Source organism: Heteronotia binoei, chromosome 3 (assembly GCF_032191835.1).
Source record: "Heteronotia binoei isolate CCM8104 ecotype False Entrance Well chromosome 3, APGP_CSIRO_Hbin_v1, whole genome shotgun sequence".
In the NCBI taxonomy this organism is placed as follows: Eukaryota; Metazoa; Chordata; class Lepidosauria; order Squamata; family Gekkonidae; genus Heteronotia; species Heteronotia binoei.
Window position 1 is genome coordinate 97433226 of NC_083225.1, and position 20843 is coordinate 97454068.

The following is a 20843-nucleotide window of genomic DNA, read 5'->3' on the forward strand; positions in this document are numbered from 1 at the left end:
AGATTGCCCCCAATTGACATTTCTACCAGTCACAATGGCTTTAGGATAACTTTCTTAATTCCGTATAAGCACAAGTTTTCTGGCGCTGTGTCTGCTATGCAATCTCTTCCATTGTTTAAAGTGGCAGGAGGGGCCAGTCTGGAGAGGGCTAGCAGCAAAGGCTCAGGCTCCTCCCTGCCCAGTGATAGGCGATATTCCTGATCTGACCTGCTTTGCTTGTATTTGCTGGAAGGTTGGCATACAAACCTGGAGAAAAGATGAAGAAAGAGGTTTCCCCCCCATATTTCCCTCCATTCCCCCCCCATAAACTTTATTGCATATAGGCAGAGAAAGATGCCCAGACTTTTCATCCACCCAGTGATAGTCAATGGCACTTGAATACACAAGGCCAAATGAGATGCAACAGTTCAATAATGAAAAAGCATTGGCTCTCTCCATGTGGGCAAAAATGGTATAGATACACGGATCCATCATTGGTCATGTTGATAAACAGTGAAGTTGCTTCCAAAATCTAAAGCATTGTATGCATTACATTATTTATCAAATCTATACATTGGTTTCTATAGAAAATGGTATTAATTACTGCTAATATACAGTTTTAATATATGGATTTATTCTACGTACAAGGCTCGCAGGAAATGTTAATTTAAAATTATCTTCTGATAGTTTTAATTAGAAATTCTAATAAGTAGAATAAAAACTGGCTTTAGCATCCTATCTCTGGTTTTCTTAGAAGCAAGTCTCTTTTTGCTCATTTATGCAGCTGCTATACTCAAAAGGCTCATAAGCAATAGCACTCATTTGTAAAAGAAAAATGAGAAGACATATATTTGAAAATATTCTATATAATGCAACTATTAATGTAGCCAAGTTGAGTTTATTATAAGCAAATTTACGTTTAAAGGAGATTTAAAACTTGGGGTTGAATCCAGCCAGATTTTTCTCATTCAATACCCTTTCTTAGTATAGCTGCCATCCCACATGGCTTTTGTCTATGCAGGTCCCGTGATATATTACAATCTTTTTGGCAGTCATAGGGGACTTCTTCACTCATAGAAAAGCTGATTGGACCCAACCCTTTGTTACTAATGCATGAATATGATTGAGAATAACATTTGTTGTTCCATGCAACTGATACAACAGGTGTTAAAGGTGCTGGTTTAATCAATCTTCTGCAAACATGTCCATATTTATCTTATTGTTTTCTTTAATGTCAGCTCATGTGCTGGAGGGAGACTCAATGGAGCAGGACGTGGAGAGCCCTGTTACAATTCATCCACCTAAATTGCCCAAACAAGCCAGAGAAGATCTGCCAAAGCACTTAAGCAAAGAATGTACCAAGAGAAAAATCCAGAGGTATGTGAGGAAAGATGGAAAATGCAATGTCCACCATGGAAATGTAAGAGAGACTTATCGTTATCTGACTGATATCTTCACTACTTTGGTGGACCTCAAGTGGAGATTCAACCTTTTGATTTTCGTCATGGTTTACACTGTGACCTGGTTGTTCTTTGGATTCATCTGGTGGCTAATTGCTTACATCCGAGGAGACATGGAACATATAGGGGATATGAAATGGACCCCATGTGTCAGTAACCTTAATGGGTTTGTTTCAGCCTTTTTATTCTCTATAGAGACTGAAACCACAATTGGATATGGTTACCGGGTCATCACAGACAAGTGTCCTGAAGGAATTATTCTGCTTCTAGTTCAGTCTGTCTTAGGATCTATTGTTAATGCCTTCATGGTTGGCTGCATGTTTGTGAAAATATCCCAGCCCAAGAAGAGGGCAGAAACTCTGGTGTTTTCTACCAATGCTGTCATTTCAATGCGTGATGGAAAGTTGTGTCTGATGTTCCGAGTTGGGGACCTCAGGAATTCACACATTGTGGAGGCATCAATACGAGCCAAGTTGATCAAGTCTAAACAGACAAAGGAGGGGGAATTTATACCACTCAACCAGACAGATATCAATGTAGGTTATTACACAGGGGATGATCGGCTATTTTTGGTTTCGCCACTGATTATCAGCCATGAAATAAACCAACAGAGTCCTTTCTGGGAGATTTCTAAAGCCCAACTGCCCAAAGAGGAATTAGAGATAGTTGTAATCCTAGAAGGAATGGTGGAGGCAACAGGTAATTTTTCTCATTTTTACCTTTTTTAATAATTTATACATTTGATTATTTTTTTAAAAAAAAGATAGTTATGTTTAAAAAAGTAAAATTTAATAAGTGAAAATATAGTTCACGTGTGAAAGTTTAAACCAAGGGGTCTCATATTTTGTTACTGTGGATCTAACCAAATCCAAACCTTCCAAACATAAAGTGCAGAAGTTTAATCTCAGAACATCCATTCTTATGATTTGAGTAGAAATGCAAATAGATTAAAGAAATGAAAGGGGGGAGGTTTTAAACGGTGCTCTGCAACTTGTTTTGACATAACAAAGCAAAAAGACTTGGAGGAAAACAGATTACTCATTTCTTTCAAAGATCCATACATCACAACAGGATACTCTGGTTCATGGTAAGGTAAGGACACATTATAGGAGAGAGTAGGAAACTGAATGAGCATCTGTTGGTGACTGCACTTTCTGGGGAAGTCTGTCTCATACTTTTGAAAACTGTTGTGCTAAATATTGATGGTTGCCAGTGGAAAACAATTCCTTTAATTTCTCTTCTTTATCACAAAAATCAAAAAATGTTTGCGACAGGAATACATACAGTTATTGATTTCAGAATTTAAAGCTTGTTCTGTTTGATCATGTGCTCATGTTAATTCAATCCTTACTTTTAGTTTTAATGTTTTCAGATAGGATGCCATAATTTCTGATATCTTCACATTGAAGTATTTATTCATAGATAAAGAAAGCCCCCTAGGTTCAGTAATCTCCAGCATTTGCAGGTCAAATGATCTGAGATAGCTAGACCTGGAAAGTTTCTGACTAACCACTCTAGATAGACACTGGTCGAGGTCAGACGCACATAAACTGACAAGATGGCATGGATGAAAGCCAGATGCATGTCGGATTTTATGCGGTTGTCCAAACATCAGCATCTGGCAATGGTCGTTGGCTCATTCATGTCCTGAACTGCCATGACTGAGACACGGACTTTTTTGATAGTACATGATCACACTCACCATTAAATCCGTTCCTAACCCATCGCTATTATACCCCACAGATTTTTTACAATGAATTTCCTGATCAGACATCCCTCCATCCTTCAGTTCTAAGCAGCGTTTGTCCCGTTGTTGGTTGATCAGAGGTCTCAACCAGACCTCATTTTTTGAGATGGCATTCTACACTCGCGCAAGCACAGAACCGTGGGATATCGTGCTTGGCTTTTTTTAAAGGTGCCAGAAAAGGTGGGCGATCTGCCCCCCAGCATTTAAACACCCAGAAAGGAAGGGGAAACCCAGGAGTTCTCTTTTCTGTCTCTCCGCCTGGCGGGGAGACAGCAAAGGTGGGTCAACTTCCTCCCCCGCCATTTAAACACCCCGCCATGGTGTTTAAATGTGGGGGAGCATGGCAACTCTCTTTGCTGTCTCTCCACCTGGCGGGGAGACAGCAAAGGTGTGGGATCTTCCTCCCCCCCATTTAAACATCCCGCCGTGGTGTTTAAATGGGGGGGAGCACGGCGTTCAAACATAGAAAGTACGCGCGGGAGTCATCCATGCCCATCTCATCAGTTTATGTGCGTCTGACCTTGGCCCATTAAATCTGGAATAAGAATGCTTCCGACGACTCCCATGCTTACTTTCTATGTTTGAACGCTCCATTGTAGCCGACTCATCGCAAGCGCACATCCGCTTCCCTGCGAGAGCTCACTCCAAATGATATCATTGCGCCAGCAATTGTTGACTCAGTCTTCCAACCTTCCGAGGTCGGTAAAATATGTACCCAGCTTGCTGGGAGGGGAAGTTTAATGACCAGGGAAGGCAATGGCAAACCACCCTGTAAAAGGTCTGCCGTGAAAACTTTGTGAAAGCAGCATCACCCCAGAGTTGAAAATGACTGGTGCTTGCACAGGGGACCTTTCCTAAATGGGGAAGAGGCAGATCGCCCACCTTTGCTGTCTCCCTGCCAGGGGAGGAAGATGACCCACCTTTGCCGTCTCCCCACAGGCGGAGAGACAGCAAAGAGAGCTGCCGTGCTCCCCCCCCATTTAAACACTATGCGGGGTGTTTAAATGGGGGGGAGGAAGATGACCCACCTTTGCTGTCTCCCCACCAGGCGAAGAGACAGCAAAGAGAACTTCTGGGCTTCCCCTTCCTTTCCGGGTGTTTAAATGGGGGGGGGGCAAATCGCCCACCTTTTCTGGCACCTTTTTTTTAAAAAAGCCAAGCACGATATTCCATGGTACTGCGCTTGCACAAGTGTGGAATGCCATCTCAAAAAATGAGATCCGGTTGAGACATCTGATCAACCAACAACAGGAACCAACGCTGCTTAGAACTGAAGGATGGAGGGATGTCTGATCAGGAAAACTGTTAGTTTTAAAAGAAGGAACTGAAGTAGATGGACCAATGAAGTTCTACATGGTCTAACATGGCTACTGAACTGTTTTCAATACACATGCTGTCTCTTTGCTTATAGGATACTGTCATCTGGTTTGTGTTGGCTGTTGCTTGAGAAGGGGACCAACAAGTAGGTAGTCCTATTGCAAAGTAGGTAGTCCTATTGTATCAGAGAGCCAGTTTGGTGTAGTGGTTAAGTGCGTGGACTCTTATCTGGGAGAACCGGGTTTGATTCCCCACTCCTCCACTTGCACCTGCTAGCATGGCCTTGGGTCAGCCATAGCTCTGGCAGAGGTTGTCCTTGAAAGGGCAGCTGCTGTGAGAGCCCTCTCCAGCCCCACCCACCTCACAGGGTGTCTGTTGTGGGGGAGGAAGGTAAAGGAGATTGTGAGCCGCTCTGAGACTCTTCGGAGTGGAGGGCGGGATATAAATCCAATATCTTCTTCTTCATCTAAAACAGGAGGAATCAACTAGATGAACACAACTAACCTCAAAATAACAGAAAGCACTAAAGTGAGGAGGAGGTTGTCTGCAGCCCCACAAAAGATTATACAGTTTGATATTACCTAACCTTTCCCTTTCAATTGTGAGAGAGACAGCAGTTTTTGACCGTCACATCAAATATATGACAATGTCATGCCTCCATCATGGCATCACAAGCACAGTGAGCAAGAAAGAGAATGCTTTTTTTTTTCCAGAATGGAATCTTTCATCCTCGCAACAAAGTGATCTAGGTCTCCATTCCCATCCCAACCATACTAGTTTGGATTAGCTGTGCAATCTGCTGATTGTATCAGAAAAATATACACATGGATAAGCATGAACTAAAACCAAAATGACCAAAGTCATGCAAAGAGATGTCAATCTTTGACCATGTTGATGGTCAAAAACATGGCCACTGTAAACTATTTTTTCTGAACAGAAACATGAACAAAAGAAGTGCACTTCATTCACTTTTGGGAACAAAAGAAGTGCACTTCGTTCAAAATGCATTAAGGCAGAACAATTACAAAGCCCAGGTGGGTTCACAATAAAAGGAGAGGTACTCAGAAAATACTTTAAACATGTCAGGGTGGAGCATGCACAGCTCATAAAGACAACTATATTATTACTGCATGTTGCTTTTAGAATGCAGGAAGGAAATAAAAACATAAAAGAAATGGTAAATGTAGAGTTCAGAGGTGGTTCTGATTATTACAACCAATTATAATGATAATAGGGAAAGCATTCCTTGCTCAATCTCTAACAGACTTAAGTCCACAATAAACTGGCTCACAGTACTGGAAGATAACATATACAAATAAGTTCACAGTTTAGATAACCTGTGCTCTAATTAAATAACACAATTCCAAAGCAGAGTAAAGAAACCAGAAGCTCATTCCTACGTATCTGGAATACTGAATAGACTCTATTTGTTGTACATACAAGAAAACATATACCCACCAGTTATCCCCAAACAGGGCTAGATCCATCCATGCTGCCTGGCTTTTCTGAGTTCAGTGGGGTTTACTTGCTTCCTTTTTTAAAAAAAAATGCAGCTTTACATAATGTATTTCACTGCATAAAGGCTCACAGCCAGAAAGTGTGTCAGAGAGAATGACTGGCCCAAGAAATTGGCAAATTGGGCAGCCCACCAAGTTTTTGCTCAGAGATGCAACCAAGCACTGTTCCCTACTTTTAATATATTTGCATGATGTTCCTGTTTGAAAGCTCATTTGTTAAATTCAGATGTGCAACTTTAAGCATACAACTAGCAGAATTTAATGTGTCTTGCTCATTTAGGTTTTGTTTACAGAATTATTTATCCTTGATCAGGAACCAAAGCAAAAAGACAAGGAGAGAGACTTTTGTAAATAGATGTTTCTTTCTTTCATCCTTGTCTAGCAATCAACCAAACTAGTATTTCTCGGGCATTATGAAATCACATGCTTACACCTTATTAGCTCTTGGAAGCTTCCCCAGCCCATCAGCTCAGCTATATACCTAGCTAGTTCATACATGCCACTATGGCAGATTTTCTTAGTGGTGTCTACTCATCCATCTATGCAACTTCATCTCCATTATAAAGTTACTGGGCCCACATGAGTCATGAGCTCATGCCCTTCACATCTCACTTTCAGCTAGGCTTCCCAACCCCCCCGCCGCCCTGGTGGGGGACCCCTGAATTTGCAGCCTCCTCCCCCGCTCTCCAAAAATCTGGAAGCGGGGGGGGGGGGGATGGCGCCAATTTTGGTGCCACTCACTCTTGGGGCATTTGGACAGCAGGGCGGCCGCATGTATGGAGGTCGAGTGAGGTGAGTCCGAATCCGTCTCCGAGCCCATCTCGGCGGAGCAGCTATGGTGTGAAGCGGACAAGAGGCGGCAGAGCAGCGGCGTTGCCCATTCCACCTCTGAGGTAAAATGAGAGAAGGGGAGGGTGGAGGCAGGGGGAAAGAGAGCCAAAGAACGGGACGAGCAAGCATGCGCAAGCAGCTGTCCGCTCAACCGACGACCCGGTGACTGACTATGGAATTAACCCACAGCCCTCCCAATCTAGCTGCACGTGGCTGTGGAGCCGCAATTTTGTTGACGCCCCCTCATTTCTCTCTGCCACTTCTTTTGCAAGGCGCATGCTTCTCAGAGAAGAGACAGGGCTGGAGGAAGCCGAAAAGATAACAGGAGCGGGATCAAGGAGATTTAGGGTTGCCAATCCCCAGGTAGGGGCAGAGGATCCCCCAGCTTGGAGGCCCTCCCCCCACTTCAGGGTCATCAGAAAGCGGGGGGAGGGGAGGGAAATGTCTGCTGGAAACTCTATTATTCCCTATAGAGATTTATTCCAATAGAAAATCATGGAGAATTGATCCGCGGGTATCTGGGGCTCTGAAGAGACTGTTTTGGGGGGTAGAGGCACCAAATTTTCCATATAGCATCTAGTGCCTCTCCCCAAAATACCCACCAAGTTTCAAAAAGATTGGACCAGGGGGTCCAATTCTATGAGCCCCAAAAGAAGGTGCCGCTATCCTTCATTATTTCCTATGGAAGAAAGGAATTGAAAAGATGTGCTGTCCCTTTAAATGTGATGGCCAGAACTCCCTTGGGAGTTCAATTATGCTTGTCACAGCCTTGATCTTGGCTCCACCCCTAATGTCTCCTGGCTCCACCCCCAAACTTTCCTGGCTCCACCCCAAAGTCCCCAGATATTTCTTGAATTGGACTTGGCAACCCTTCTTTCAGCAAATCCAATGAGCTTGAACCTCACACTTTGAACATATACAGACTTTTTTACTGATACAATGTAGATAAAGAAGAGGTTTTCATGAACATGAACCTGCTGGAAAATCATCTTTAAAAGAAGCTGTGCTGATACGTTTATTTTTTGTAAATCATCTAAATCTGTTTTTAATTTCATTTATGGTTCTGATAGATGAGCAGCTGAAGAGTAGTATTTGTTGAAGGGTTTATGGTTGCATAAAAACATTTCCAGCTGTGGAAAATGTGTTTGAGAAGCAGTAAACTATACACATAGAATGTTATTTATATAATAACTTGGGTTATCAGCTGGAGAGCCAGTTTGGTGTGGAGAGCCAGTTTGGTGTAGTGGTTAAGTATGCGGACTCTTATCTGGGAGAATCGGGTTTGATTCCCCACTCCTCCACTTGCACCTGCTAGCATGGCCTTGGGTCAGCCATAGCTCTGGCAGAGGTTGTCCTTGAAAGGGCAGCTGCTGTGAGAGCCCTCTCCAGCCCCACCCACCTCACAGGGTGTCTGTTGTGGGGGAGGAAGGTAAAGGAGATTGTGAGCCGCTCTGAGACTCTTCGGAGTGGAGGGCGGGATATAAATCCAATATCTTCTTCTTCTTCTATTACTACTTTGCAAAACTGCCCTAGCTCTTAACTGCAGCCTTGTTGACTGAGTTACTATTGTCTTTTGACTCCATGTTAATATTTAGTTAATTTATTCCTCATAATCAGACTCAAACATGTTCCTAAACTTCTTTTCTAAAGGTGACTCGAAGTCTGTAACAAAAGCTGAATTCTGTAATTCTATATACATTAAACAAATATTCAGGTATTTGCATGATTTATTTTGCTTTTGTGCCATTGTAATATGGTAGACAAGTATAATCTTGTGAAACTACAACAGTGCTTGGACTTGTAAACTTGATGTTTCAGATCTGATCTTGAATTTTCAGTGCTGATGTTATAATCTATTGTCACTTAAACATGCATAATTATAATTCTGAGCACTCCATTGCGTGTCTTGTGTTGAACTATGGTTTGAGGACTGAGCTATGTGTTGTGTTGAACTATGGTTTGGTTTGAGGACTGCTTAGTGTTGTTTTTTAAACTAGAGTAGCAAAATATCACAAAAATAAAAATGTTATTGAAAATATTTGAGAACTGATGAGGAGGACCTTACATAACAGCAGTAGAATGATTCATTGATATCAATATTAGGACACTAGGTAGTGTATACTTTAAAACTAAATACCACAGTAGGAGACAGTTGATGCAAAAGGATTCTAAAAAGGAGGGAAATGCCATCTTCAAGCAAGCTGATCAGCATATCTAGTGCAGTTCAGTTCATGGTTCATGGCAAACCATGGACCAAATCACAAACTGGATCAAAATAGGAGGCCAGGTTGCAAACCAAACCAGTTTATGGTTCATGCCCCCCAAAACCCTGTTGAAAGGTACCACAATCCCTTTCAACAGGGTTTGCAGAAAGCTGGGAAAACAGCTGAGCAGTAGAGAAAACAACTGCATGGCAGGGAGGCACTCCCCACTGCTCAGCTATTTTTGCATTTTTCATTGGGAACAGAAATATGGAGTTTAAAGGGACTTGGAATCCATTTAAACTCCTGCTTTCTGCTCCATCTACAAACCACCACAAACAGCCACAAAATACTTTAAATGTTTGTGGAAGTTTGTGCCGGTAGACCCATCATGAACTTCTGTTTGCAAACCACAAGCAGAGCAAAATTCATGATGAATTTTGCTTCGTGGTTCAGTTCATACCCATCCCTACTCCCCCAGTCCCCCATCATGTGCACCCCCTGGGCCTACCACAGTGACACCAAGCCACACTGGACATGGCATCATCCCATCTTGGACCTGGAAGCTGTGGGATTGAGCAGCAAGCCCCCAGACTTACATGGTTGCTGCACAACAGGTGGCTAGGTGCCTCGGAGCCTGCATGAGGCAGCTGCCAGGGGAGGGACCACTGTGACAGCTGTATACAAGGCTGCTTGCCTGTCCAGGTGGCAACACCCTCCTTGGCCAAAACTTTGCAGCTGCCAGCAAGTATCGCCAACCTATGTGCTGACCAGTTCCACATGATGGCCACACCCTTCCCCATCCAGAAGAAGTATGTTCTCAAAGTGCTAATGCCATTCCTCTTGCATTACAGGGAGGTGCCAACAGGATGCCAACTCAGGTAAGGAGGTTATGGAAATGGCCACCCAGGGCCCCCCTTGCAGCATCACAGCACCCAACAGGGTGCCCCTTCTGCTGCATAAAGACCGCTGCTGGACTGCTTATGGCCCTTCATTCTGCAACAACAGAACATTACCTGCTGCTCCCATATCTGTTTTGGCCCATACTCAGGTGCCAATGCAATGGGGAGAGGAGATACCCCAACTGTGCTGTCAAAATACCATCAAGCTCTCACACCACAGTAAAAGCCACCCCTTGCAAGACATCAGACACATCCAGCAACCTGGTCAGTCCCTTCCCACTGCCATCAAGGAGGCACCCCTTATGGCAGAAGACCAAGCAGGCTAGCAGTTGCACAAGTTGTGGTCCCAGGAGCAGAGCTCTAAAACCTCTAAATGTTATTGTGCTTTTTCTTTCTTACCCCCCCCCTTAAAAAAAATACTTGTTTCTGGGCTCCATTGTTCAAACCCCCTGTGAGAATTCTGCTGAATTCTTAAGATTTGACAAACTTTCTAATATTTCCCCTCACAAAAAATGGAAAAATAACCAAAACATATAAAGCAGACAGATGCAAATCTTCACATAGGAGAAAATAATTTTAAAAGAAGAAGAAGATATTGGATTTATATCCCGCTCTCCACTCCAAAGAGTCTCAGAGCGGCTCACAATCTCCTTTACCTTCCTCCCCCACAACAGACACCCTATGAGGTGGGTGGGGCTGGAGAGGGCTCTCCCAGCAGCTGCCCTTTCAAGGATAACCTCTGCCAGAGCTATGGCTAACCCAAGGCCATTCCATGGGTTGGAAACCTTGCAGGGTTTTGGCCAAGTATGATGAGAGTAAGGTTTTATTATGACAATTATAATTCAAGAACCATTTTAAGGTAGATGCTAAGCTGATATAATTTAGAACACCTTCTGGTGATATCAGGGGTGCGTGGCATATGCAAATGAGTTGTGCTTATGACCTCTGGAATCTCTTTTTCTATGAAATGACCTCTGGTGAGGTTCAACCAATAGCTGAAAGGGCAGCAAAGCAGATATGGTATATCTCAGAGAGCAGAGCCCTACAGAGCCTCTCTAGGGCCATCTGGATTCCAGCCACCCCAGGGAATATGTGGGTTTGCAAATAAGGGGCTCAAACAGCAAATAACAGTAACAACTGGGCAACATCAGGAACCCACAGCACTAGCAATGGGCACCATGAACAATATGTGCAACGCCCTTTCAGATGGCACTCCAGCAGCATGGCAATCATGATGGCAAATGCCAGGTAGCCAGCACTAGCATCCTGGGACCCAGTGCCCACAAAGCTAGGAACACTTGCCCATCATTGGGTGGATTCACAGAATCTGCACCATAGAGGGATGTGCGGACCTATCCCAGAGGAGGGCAGACACAGGCAGTAAGGGTGACAAAGCAGGGACACTAGCCAAGTTTCATCATCATCATCAGCCTTTATTGGCATAAAAGAAATCAGTTATACAGAATAAAAGGATCACCAAATTATACAGAATAAAATTACCCGTAAAATATAAAAGGTACAGTTAAAATTTAGGATCGCTGTATAAACCCCACAGGCTTATGTCTCGCCAGGTTCTGTATAAACTACTAACCAAGTTTGTGTAGCCAAAAAGTCAGTCCAAAAGTCATACACAAGGGAGGCCAGCCAAGAATCCAGGAAACAAGGTGCAAGCAGGTCCAAGAGGCACAGTTGAGCAGGTCCAAAGCCAGGAGTTCAGAAATCACAAGAAGAATCAGGGTCAGATGTGGCGGTCGTGGTCATGGCATCCCTGGATTGTTGACAGGTTGCTCCCATGCTTAAGTTGTCTGAAGTCCCTTGTTTTATAGGTAGTTCACAACTGGGTCTCATTGAAGTTGCAGGAGAGCTGTCTGTTTGGCTCATTAGCCCCAGGTGCTCCTCCTGACTTGGTAAATGCCAAGCTGCAAGGCGCACACTCCATCTCCTCTTGAGAAGCTGCAACTGCACCTGTCACCTCCTGCATACCCCTCGCTCTGGGGAAAGGGGAGGTGAAGCAGCCTTTCTTGAATCCTCAGTCACTGGCTCACTGCCTGTCAGGGTTGCCTTCTCTGAGGTGTCAGTGCCCATGGGGCTAGGATCCCTGCTGTCTTCAGTAACTTCAGCAACTGGTGCCCAAGGGAGTGACCTCACCATCCCCTCAGGATTCCAAAGGCCACAATGGCTCCAGCAACTGGGCCACAGGCATGTGTCTGCACAACTCACTGAGCACTGTACCTGGCCTGTTGAAACCAGGGGCACTACTGTGTTCAGTCTGTACTGACAGGCTGACCACCTTGTCAATCCTGATAACACTCAAATGGAGGCATGTGCTGGGGGATCCAGCCCTCATGGAGGGCCCATATGAGGCTGGAAGTGCCCCCAAGCCACACAGTGAGGTTCAGGCTCATGGGCAGGTCACCAGTGGGACAATCATTCCCTGGCTGATCTGAGGGGGTGAGAGCCCCCACAACTGCCAGCACAGCCATTGAGATGTCTCTGCCACCAGATGTGTGGCAGAGACACAAGCTCCTGCTCAAGATGGCCCCTAAGGTCCCGGTGACAGCAAAGAGTCCCATTCACTGGCTGAAGGAGCCTCCACATCGGCCCCACCAAGGGGAAGCAGGAGACACTGGCACATGGCAATGTTGTGGAGCATGGCACACACTGCAAGCAGCTTCACCATTGCCAGAGGCTCCATAGTTCGGCAGCCCCCTGTGCAGTGGAGACATCAGAATTGCATCTTCAACTGGCTGAATACCTACTTGATGATCATGCATGTTTATAGGTAAGCTTGGTTGTAGGCTGTGCAGTCTGATGGGTCATCTTTGATAAACAGCATCAGCAAATATAGCAACAAGGGATACCCTCAGTCACCTGGAGGGAATGGCACATGAGGTGTCAGAGGTAGTGTTCTCTGCTGTATGCCCACCCAGCCATTCCTACCATACTAACTGTTGGGGAAATGAGGAATGCAGGAACCTTTTTATGCACTCTCATTTCCATCGCGCTTATTTGTTTAAAAGTATAATTTAGCATAATTTAATCCCATACAATTTAATTGTAGCACATCTAATAACCATTTATTTCACTCAGATCTCTGAGAGTCTGAAATGTGTATCATCCAAAACTGGACCAGAAAATAAATCTCATTTTGGTTGATAAAAAGGTTTTAGGAAAGATGACGTGAAAATCATCTGATGCAGTTTTTAAAATCTATCTGTTACTGTATTAATTTTGTATTATATTCTCTCCTTTGGAAAAATATTTTATGTTTGGACCTATTTTTGAAGAATGTCCCTAAATTTCTGAAAATCAAAAATCATCTTTCATTAAAAAGAACTGAAAGTCCCACTGCAAATTCTGGCAAAATAATTTTGAAAAACAACGATTTCTTCAAATGCAAGAAAGAGCAGCTCCAATTTTTAGAAACTATGCACCTCCCGGGTTTTTGTCAACACTGAAAATCCTTTTAAGTAAAGCTTAAAAATATATTGAAGAAAACATTTTCAAATGTAGAGAAATCATTTGCCCATGTAGAGAATAATTTGCCAAAGATTTCAAATGCTTCCCGTTAATACTTGCAAAAGCAATATAAATATGGCAGGTTCTATCTTCCTAGCTTGTGTGGAAGATGGCTAGAATTTGTACACCATCATCTATAATCAAGAAACAGCCATTATTTATAAGTGGATCTCATCTACACATTATGAGAAAGCTATGCAGCTGTACAGTCTCTCCACATATTTGCAGTGTCAATGTCTACACAGCTTCATCCTGATTTGGTAACTGTTGGCTACCATTTTTATTTTCCCTATTGTAACTAAATCCCCAGATGGTAATGTAAAAAAGAATTAAGCTTTAGATTTATTGTTGGTGATACCTTTCTAATAAAAACACCCCACCTTTCTGGAGAGAATATTAAATGTGATAGAAATACAATCCTTTTTTAAAAGTACGGTATTCCTTTTCCTCCTACGTTATATTCACATTAATCATCTTACACCCACATAACTGGCTCAACTTCAATGACACTGTCTCCCCCTCCTAGTTTAAGAAACTGTTATATATTTCCATGATAACTGAAAATGAACAATTTTCAAGTTGTTAAATTCCACACACTTGGAACAACGTGTGGGTGTTGGACAGATTAGCAGACAGGCATGAAGAAGCCACCACCACATTTGCATGTATGTATGTGAACACACACATTTCGGAAGACAAGCTCCTTTTTTACTTATAGACTTACATATATGTTCCTACTGTTTGACAATTTATAGTTACATATACATATATAGAATCTATGTCCCCATTATAAAAATCTTCTTAGATATTGATTAAATCAGTCTACTGGGATAAAAAATTACCCGACTTTTAAAAGGAAAACAAGCCTTTTGTTTTATAATTTTATAAGAATGTGTGTAAGAGAGAGAATCAGAATGTATGTAAATGCATATGCAAGTTCTAAAGATCTAGTTGATCGATGCCAAACATATTACATCTACATATAGTTTGTCATTTGAAACCATTCCTTGCATATCCATATCCTTTATATTTCACTTGACTCATGAAGTAATGTTCCTGATGCACTGTGCTTGCTATGCTGCTAAGATTTATTTTCATCTCTATTCTGCAGCAACTGCGGGACCATTCATATGATACTCCAAATAAAAGCAATTAAAATTTTGGGAATTAAATTAGAAATGACTATATAAAAAAACCATTACATTTTTCCAAGTGTGCATAACTCCAGTCTATGAAAGTCAACCCAAATGATAAAGTCTTAATGTACTTCTATAAAATATGCAGACCTTTCTTTTTATAGTTTCGAGGAGAAAAGAGTTCCACAGTGACACACTGCCATCATGATGCAGGCCATCACACTGGACAGCAACCAAAGCATATTGGCAGTTCCATAGGCAACATATTACAGTAGCCTAGGCCTTGAATTTCATGAAGGGACAAATTTTGGAAATCTATTTAAAGGGGCCATGTTTTATCATCAAGTGGAGTTGCCTAATAATGCTCCTCACCACCTTTGAGATACAATAGTGGATCCAAAAGCACCCCACTTCTACAAATCTGAATAGCAAGCCCCTGCACTGTTAGCAAATTTATTCACCACCCCCGCCCCAGCACAGGTTAGCATCATTTTTTCAGTTTTACCCGTAGTCATGGCCCAACAATGAACATGCATCAAGATTACAGGTTGAAAATTGTTCGGTGTCTTTAACTTTATATGCCAGCCTGTAGCCACAATAGGCATTTGGAGGCAATGCCTCCCATGGATAAGTGCTGCCCCTGCATAAAAAATTAAAAAAAATATTTTAAAATAAAAAATCCCCCCTTCCCCAAAAAAGTGAGATGCACATGGGGCTTCCAAATAGGTTTTTAAAACTGCAAAATAAAAACAAAGATTTGGAAACTCTTTCTCTTTCCCTCAGCTTTCCTGCCCCACAGTATGCCTCGCCACCCAAAATTTTCTAGCTACACCCCTGCTTATATGCCACTATAACACTGTGGTCATATATGGAACAACAGAAGGGGTTCTTATTGGAACTCCCAAAGAAGCTCATGGGAAGACGAGAAACTACCTATCATTGTCCTTTGCAGCTTTGCTGAGAATGTGTTGAACTCACACCAACATTTCATGATCAATGGTTTTAGAGTCTACAAAAATGTTCAACACCTTCAGTAGAATGCCACTGATCCCAAGACAAAAATAACTAGGGGTGCCTGTAGCTAGCTAGAACTTAGAAAACATACATCTTACCTTATTGCTGTTAATGTTCAGCATGCAGTAATCACACAGCTTGATATATGTTTGCATATATCTGTATATTGCAATCTCTTCTAGGCAGTCACAAGTCTTTTACCATTACCAACAGTGGTGTGATAATAACTCTACCACATTAGTAATAATACCAGTGAAGGTAATGTAAGAACTTATAGAATCCAAAGAATCAAAGGGTGCCACATAAGGTTACCAGGATATCATTACAAATGAAGTTGAAACTCTGATGACATCTTCCTCTCCAAAATTTTAAAACCGACATACTCAAATTATATGTGCTATGAAATTGATCAACAAGAAACCATCACTTTTCTTGATGTATGATTTCCCACTAATATGCTCTGTCTACTCTTTCTAAACTCATGTACTTGAGATGCTATTATACAAGCAAACATTCACAAGAATTGGTAATAAGTTCTAGGCAAACAGAGCTGTCATTACCAATCTTTTTCTGGCTAGAGTATGTTGGATTTTTATCTTTGCAAACAAAAGTATAGAAAACTATCCCTCAGCCTAAGAAGAATCATTTTCATAGCTCTGTTGATGGTTCATCTGAGCACACTGCACAATGGCATCTCATTCTAATTTATTGTTCAGTTTCACCATATGCTTATTGCAATTTGATCTATCCATCATTTCCCACTTACTCTCTTGCAACAATGTCTTAACTGTCCAACTGCCTCTCTGAAGTCTGCTAATTGTCTACTCACTGCTGACAATTAAATTCTCTTCTCCTCCCTTCATATGACAAAGGTAATTTTCATTTTATGATAATCAGCCCATTTCATTAAACAGTGGCAGAGACTAAAGTGATCTCTGTGGTAAAGTTCAAAGAATATTAAGTTACTATTTTGGCCAAACTTAAAATGGAGATCCAAAAACTTAAAATCTTTTGTGTCTACTTATCTAATAAGGGATGCTGATGTGCTGCAAACAATATCCATGAGCGCCAATGAAATAATATTCAGCATAATCAGATATATAAGCAAAACCCCCTAATTATGAGTACCCACTAGCCTTTAACTAGGGATCCCAATCCCCCGGTCCCAGCGGGGATCCCCCAATTTGAAGAGGGCTTTCTCACCAATGGCCAGTTGGCCAGTAGGGGAAATCCCACCCCAGAATGAGGTTTTTGGGACATTTCTGGTAAAACCAGAAGCGGCCCAAAAGACCAGAAGTGCTGCACCAGATAATCCATTTGAGTGGGGAAGCACAAAGGACTACTCAAATGGCTGCTAGCTTTACTGATCCTGATCACTAAGCAGGCAAACTTGAGTGGTCCCTTTTGCTTCCCCTGGGAAAACAAAAAGGACCACTCAAATGGCTACAAAATTTCAGTGATCCTGATAACTGAGCAGACTAGCTATCCCTTTTCAGGGAACAATTTTGCTTCTCTTCTCCACACACCCCATTAGAAGGGGGGGAGGCGAGAAACTGACCATGAAATGGCTGGCATCCATTTATGTGGTCCTTTTATCCCCCTAGATACCACTCAAATGGCTATCAGCCTTTTCTTGTTTGGGCTACTTCTGATTTTACCAGAAGTGGTCCAAAACATCATTTGCATCCCCAGCCACTTCCTAGAACACCCCCCCCCCCCAAAAAAGGCCTCCACTGGAAAGGTAAAGGGACTTGGCAACCCAAGTGAGTGAGTGTGTGATAGAGAGAGAGAGAGAGAGAGAGAGAGTAGCTAGCTGCTGGGGAATGAAAATAGAGCAGAAAAAAGAGCCTTGTAAGCTCTTGGAGAATTGGCTACATCAGGGGTGTGTGGCCAAATATGCAAAGGAGCTCCTGCTAGAATTCCACCCCTGACTGTATTCAGGGAAACTGCAATGCTGTATTTTTATTTTCTTTATTTTAGGGAATGGGAAAGTCACCTGGCCACACCCCCAAAGTCCATAGTTATTTTCTTAGTTAGACTTGGCACCCTTACCTTTAACTGTGTGGGTCAGGATATCATGGAATATTTGTAATTGTTAAGAAAGAAAGTTGCCAACAACATAACGTTCACTGCTAATTCAGAAATTAAGAGACTGGGATCTTTCTATAAAAATTTCTGGCAATTTCCCTTCATAGTGGATGAAATATCTTTAAAAATCACAGTGAGGAATTTTTGATCAAAGAACAATGTTTTAATTAATTATACCAATGAATTGATTAAAACTTGCACCCTGTTATTTTCAGATAGCAGTGACAGGATAATGTCAGGATAATGAAAAATAGACAAGTTCAGCCCTGGGTTGAGTTTGCCAATTTTATATAAACACAACCCAAATTAACTGTGCTTTGGCAACTGTTATAAAAACACCAAAAAGAAAAAAAAATGATGTAATTGCTTGCTTGTGTTGTTATTCAGATCAATACTTTTTAGAGTTGGGTTATGAGGTGCTCCATTTTGGCTGAGACTGGAAGAGCATTAAGGAAGCTACAGGAAACATGATCTCAAACAACCACACACAATCGCCACATTTAGACTGCACAGGAGAAAATGATTTGTTTTCCAAACAAACAAAAAGCTTCTGGGGCATTCTGAAGTTCAGTCCTGTCACACGCATTAAGTAATACCACAAGCACAATATGGTCTAGAGTTTTTCCCATCTACCACTGACTGCCATCTTCTGACTCCTCAAAATTAATTTGATAAGGTCATCAACAATTCCTTTATTTCCTATCTATATAGTCCACCTTTCTCACTGAGATTACATGGTGTTAGTGCAATCAATAGAATGAGTCAGCTGATAGTCAAAGTACTAGGACTAAGATTACAGAAATCTGGAACAAGCATAGCATATTAGACACAATTCAGAATACAGATACAATGCAGAAAAATAGTGTTAGAAGAAACTGCAGTGAAAACAGAATAATATATATGACTAACAAATATTATGTCCTATACACCGTGGCATAGTCCACAGTTCCTTTCCCTTTATAAGCACCCTTTTGAAACTTTCAAATTATGAGTTTTGTTGCTTTTAATTATTGAAATGTTTTAATGATTTTTGTGTTCACTACCTTGGAGACCTTGATGAGGTGGAAAGGTGGCATAAAAATGTAAATATTAAAATATGAAGTAAATTAAATGAAGTCCTATTAGCTCTATAAAAAAATGTCCTCCCGACCTAAACAGTTCTATTCTATGTAGATTGTGGGATATGCAAGAGCTTTCCTGACCTCCTCAGGCAGCACATTGCAAAGGTGCAGGCCACAACAGAGAAAGCATAAGTGAAGGTGGTTTTGCCAGTTTGCAGACTGGCACCTACAGAAGACCCTACTCAGAAGCTATTGTGGTGAAGTATAGGAGACTAGGCAGTCCTACAAATATGGTCCAAGACCATGTTGGCCTTTGTACATGATAGCCTGTACCTTGAATTGAACCTGGTAGCTGATGGGCAGCCAATGGGGTGACTGTAGAATAGGTGTAATATGTGTGCTCCATTTAGCTCCTTTTTTTATTTCTATTTCTATGCTCAATGGGGCATGATCAGAAATCCATATTGGATGTGTTGTTCTTCTTGTCAATTCCCAATTATTTGATCTTTGAAAGATTATATGATCTAAGCATGAAGCTGTTTTGTGCCTGCTTGAAAAGTGAGTTGGTTGCGGGTTCAAACCTAAGGCTTCGTATGCTTCTATCAAATTCCACTTTTTCCACCTGACTGTCTTGTCTTTAGTAACATCAGTGTTAAAATCTCCTGCTATTATTACTTCTCCTTCAGAGAACCTCTGTGACTTTTGTAAAACCTTTACTAAATTTTTTTCCCTCCTTTGTTTGGGGCATAGATATTTATCAATGTTATCAATCTATTTTGAAAGGAGCATTTAGCCAAGAGATATCTTCCTTCCCGGTCACTTAATGCAATTATGAATTTAATATCATTCCTTTTGTGTACCAAAATTGCCACTCCCCTTGCTTTTGCTGTACTTCTTGCTTCAGCCAGAACCTCCCACCGTGGGTTATTAAATAATGGTTTAATATCCCTTTTGGCTTTGTATGTTTCCTGCAAGCACATAATATCTATACTTTGCTGCTTTATAAGTCTAGCAAGTCTATACCTTTTGAGATTAGAACTTAAGCCATTGATGTTCAATGAAAGCATCTTCAACATTCTAACCATATTCTTTTACAGTAAGATTCTCCCAGCCCTCTGGATGAATATTTACTTTTTTTATCTTTCCCTTCCCATTTCCCAACTGCCCTCCCCCCTCCCCATCCCCTCCCCCCTTCCCCTGACATAGAGCTTGTAACTGGGGGTGATTCCTCATCCCCTCTCTATGCCCTTAGGTATGCACATCCCCCCTCCTTCATACTTAATTATATCCTTAACTTATGACCTTTTATTTCATTTTATGAATACTTCCCTTTTCTTATGAGGACGTCCTTTACCGTTTGTCCTGATGTGTAGAGGGTTCTCCTTCCTCTTGTTCCAATAATGAAGTCTCCTCCATCGGCTGGGAACCTATGTCTCCTGGATCGATTCCAAACTTCTCTAGTAGTTTCACTGCTTCAGATGGATTTCTTGCCATCAGTCTTTTATTTATTTATTTTTATTTATTTATTTATTTAGGATTTATATCCTGCCCTTCCCACGAAGTGGCTCAGGGCGGCTTACAACAAAGAGTCAAACATAAAATTAGACTAACATTTAAATATATAAGCATTTAAAATATTTAAAACATTTAAAACCTTAGAAACATTAAATATAAATATTTATATATTTAATATAAAATAGTTTCTCATCAGTTAGGTGTGGGCTAGCCGGAAGAGAGTTGTCTTACAGGCCCTGCGAAACTGAACAAGGTCCCGCAGGGCCCTCACCACCTCTGGCAGCTGATTCCACCATGTAGGGGCCATAACAGAGAAGGCCCTATCCCTGGTGGATTTTAGGCGGGCTTCTTTTGGCCCGGGGATAACGAGAAGGTTTTGGGTTCCCGATCTCAGTACTCTCTGGGGAACATGTGGGAAGAGACGGTCCCTCAGGTAGGCAGGTCCCAGGCCATATAGGGCTTTAAAGGTAATGACCAGCACCTTGTACCGAACTTGGTACATTACTGGAAGCCAGTGCAGAGCCCGAAGACCTGGCCGTATGTGCCCCCATCTTGG

The 20843-nt window shown here is 42.0% G+C and overlaps 1 protein-coding gene across 1 annotated transcript in view; it reads left to right on the plus strand.

Moving 5' to 3' along the window:
* KCNJ6 (potassium inwardly rectifying channel subfamily J member 6) overlaps positions 1 to 20843 on the plus strand; it is a 291714-nt gene that overhangs the window by 232081 nt on the left and 38790 nt on the right. The window contains exon 2 of the mRNA XM_060234263.1: positions 1218 to 2138. Coding sequence (XP_060090246.1) covers positions 1241 to 2138 — 898 coding nt within the window. The 5' untranslated portion in view covers positions 1218 to 1240. The remainder of the gene's footprint in view (positions 1 to 1217; positions 2139 to 20843) is intronic.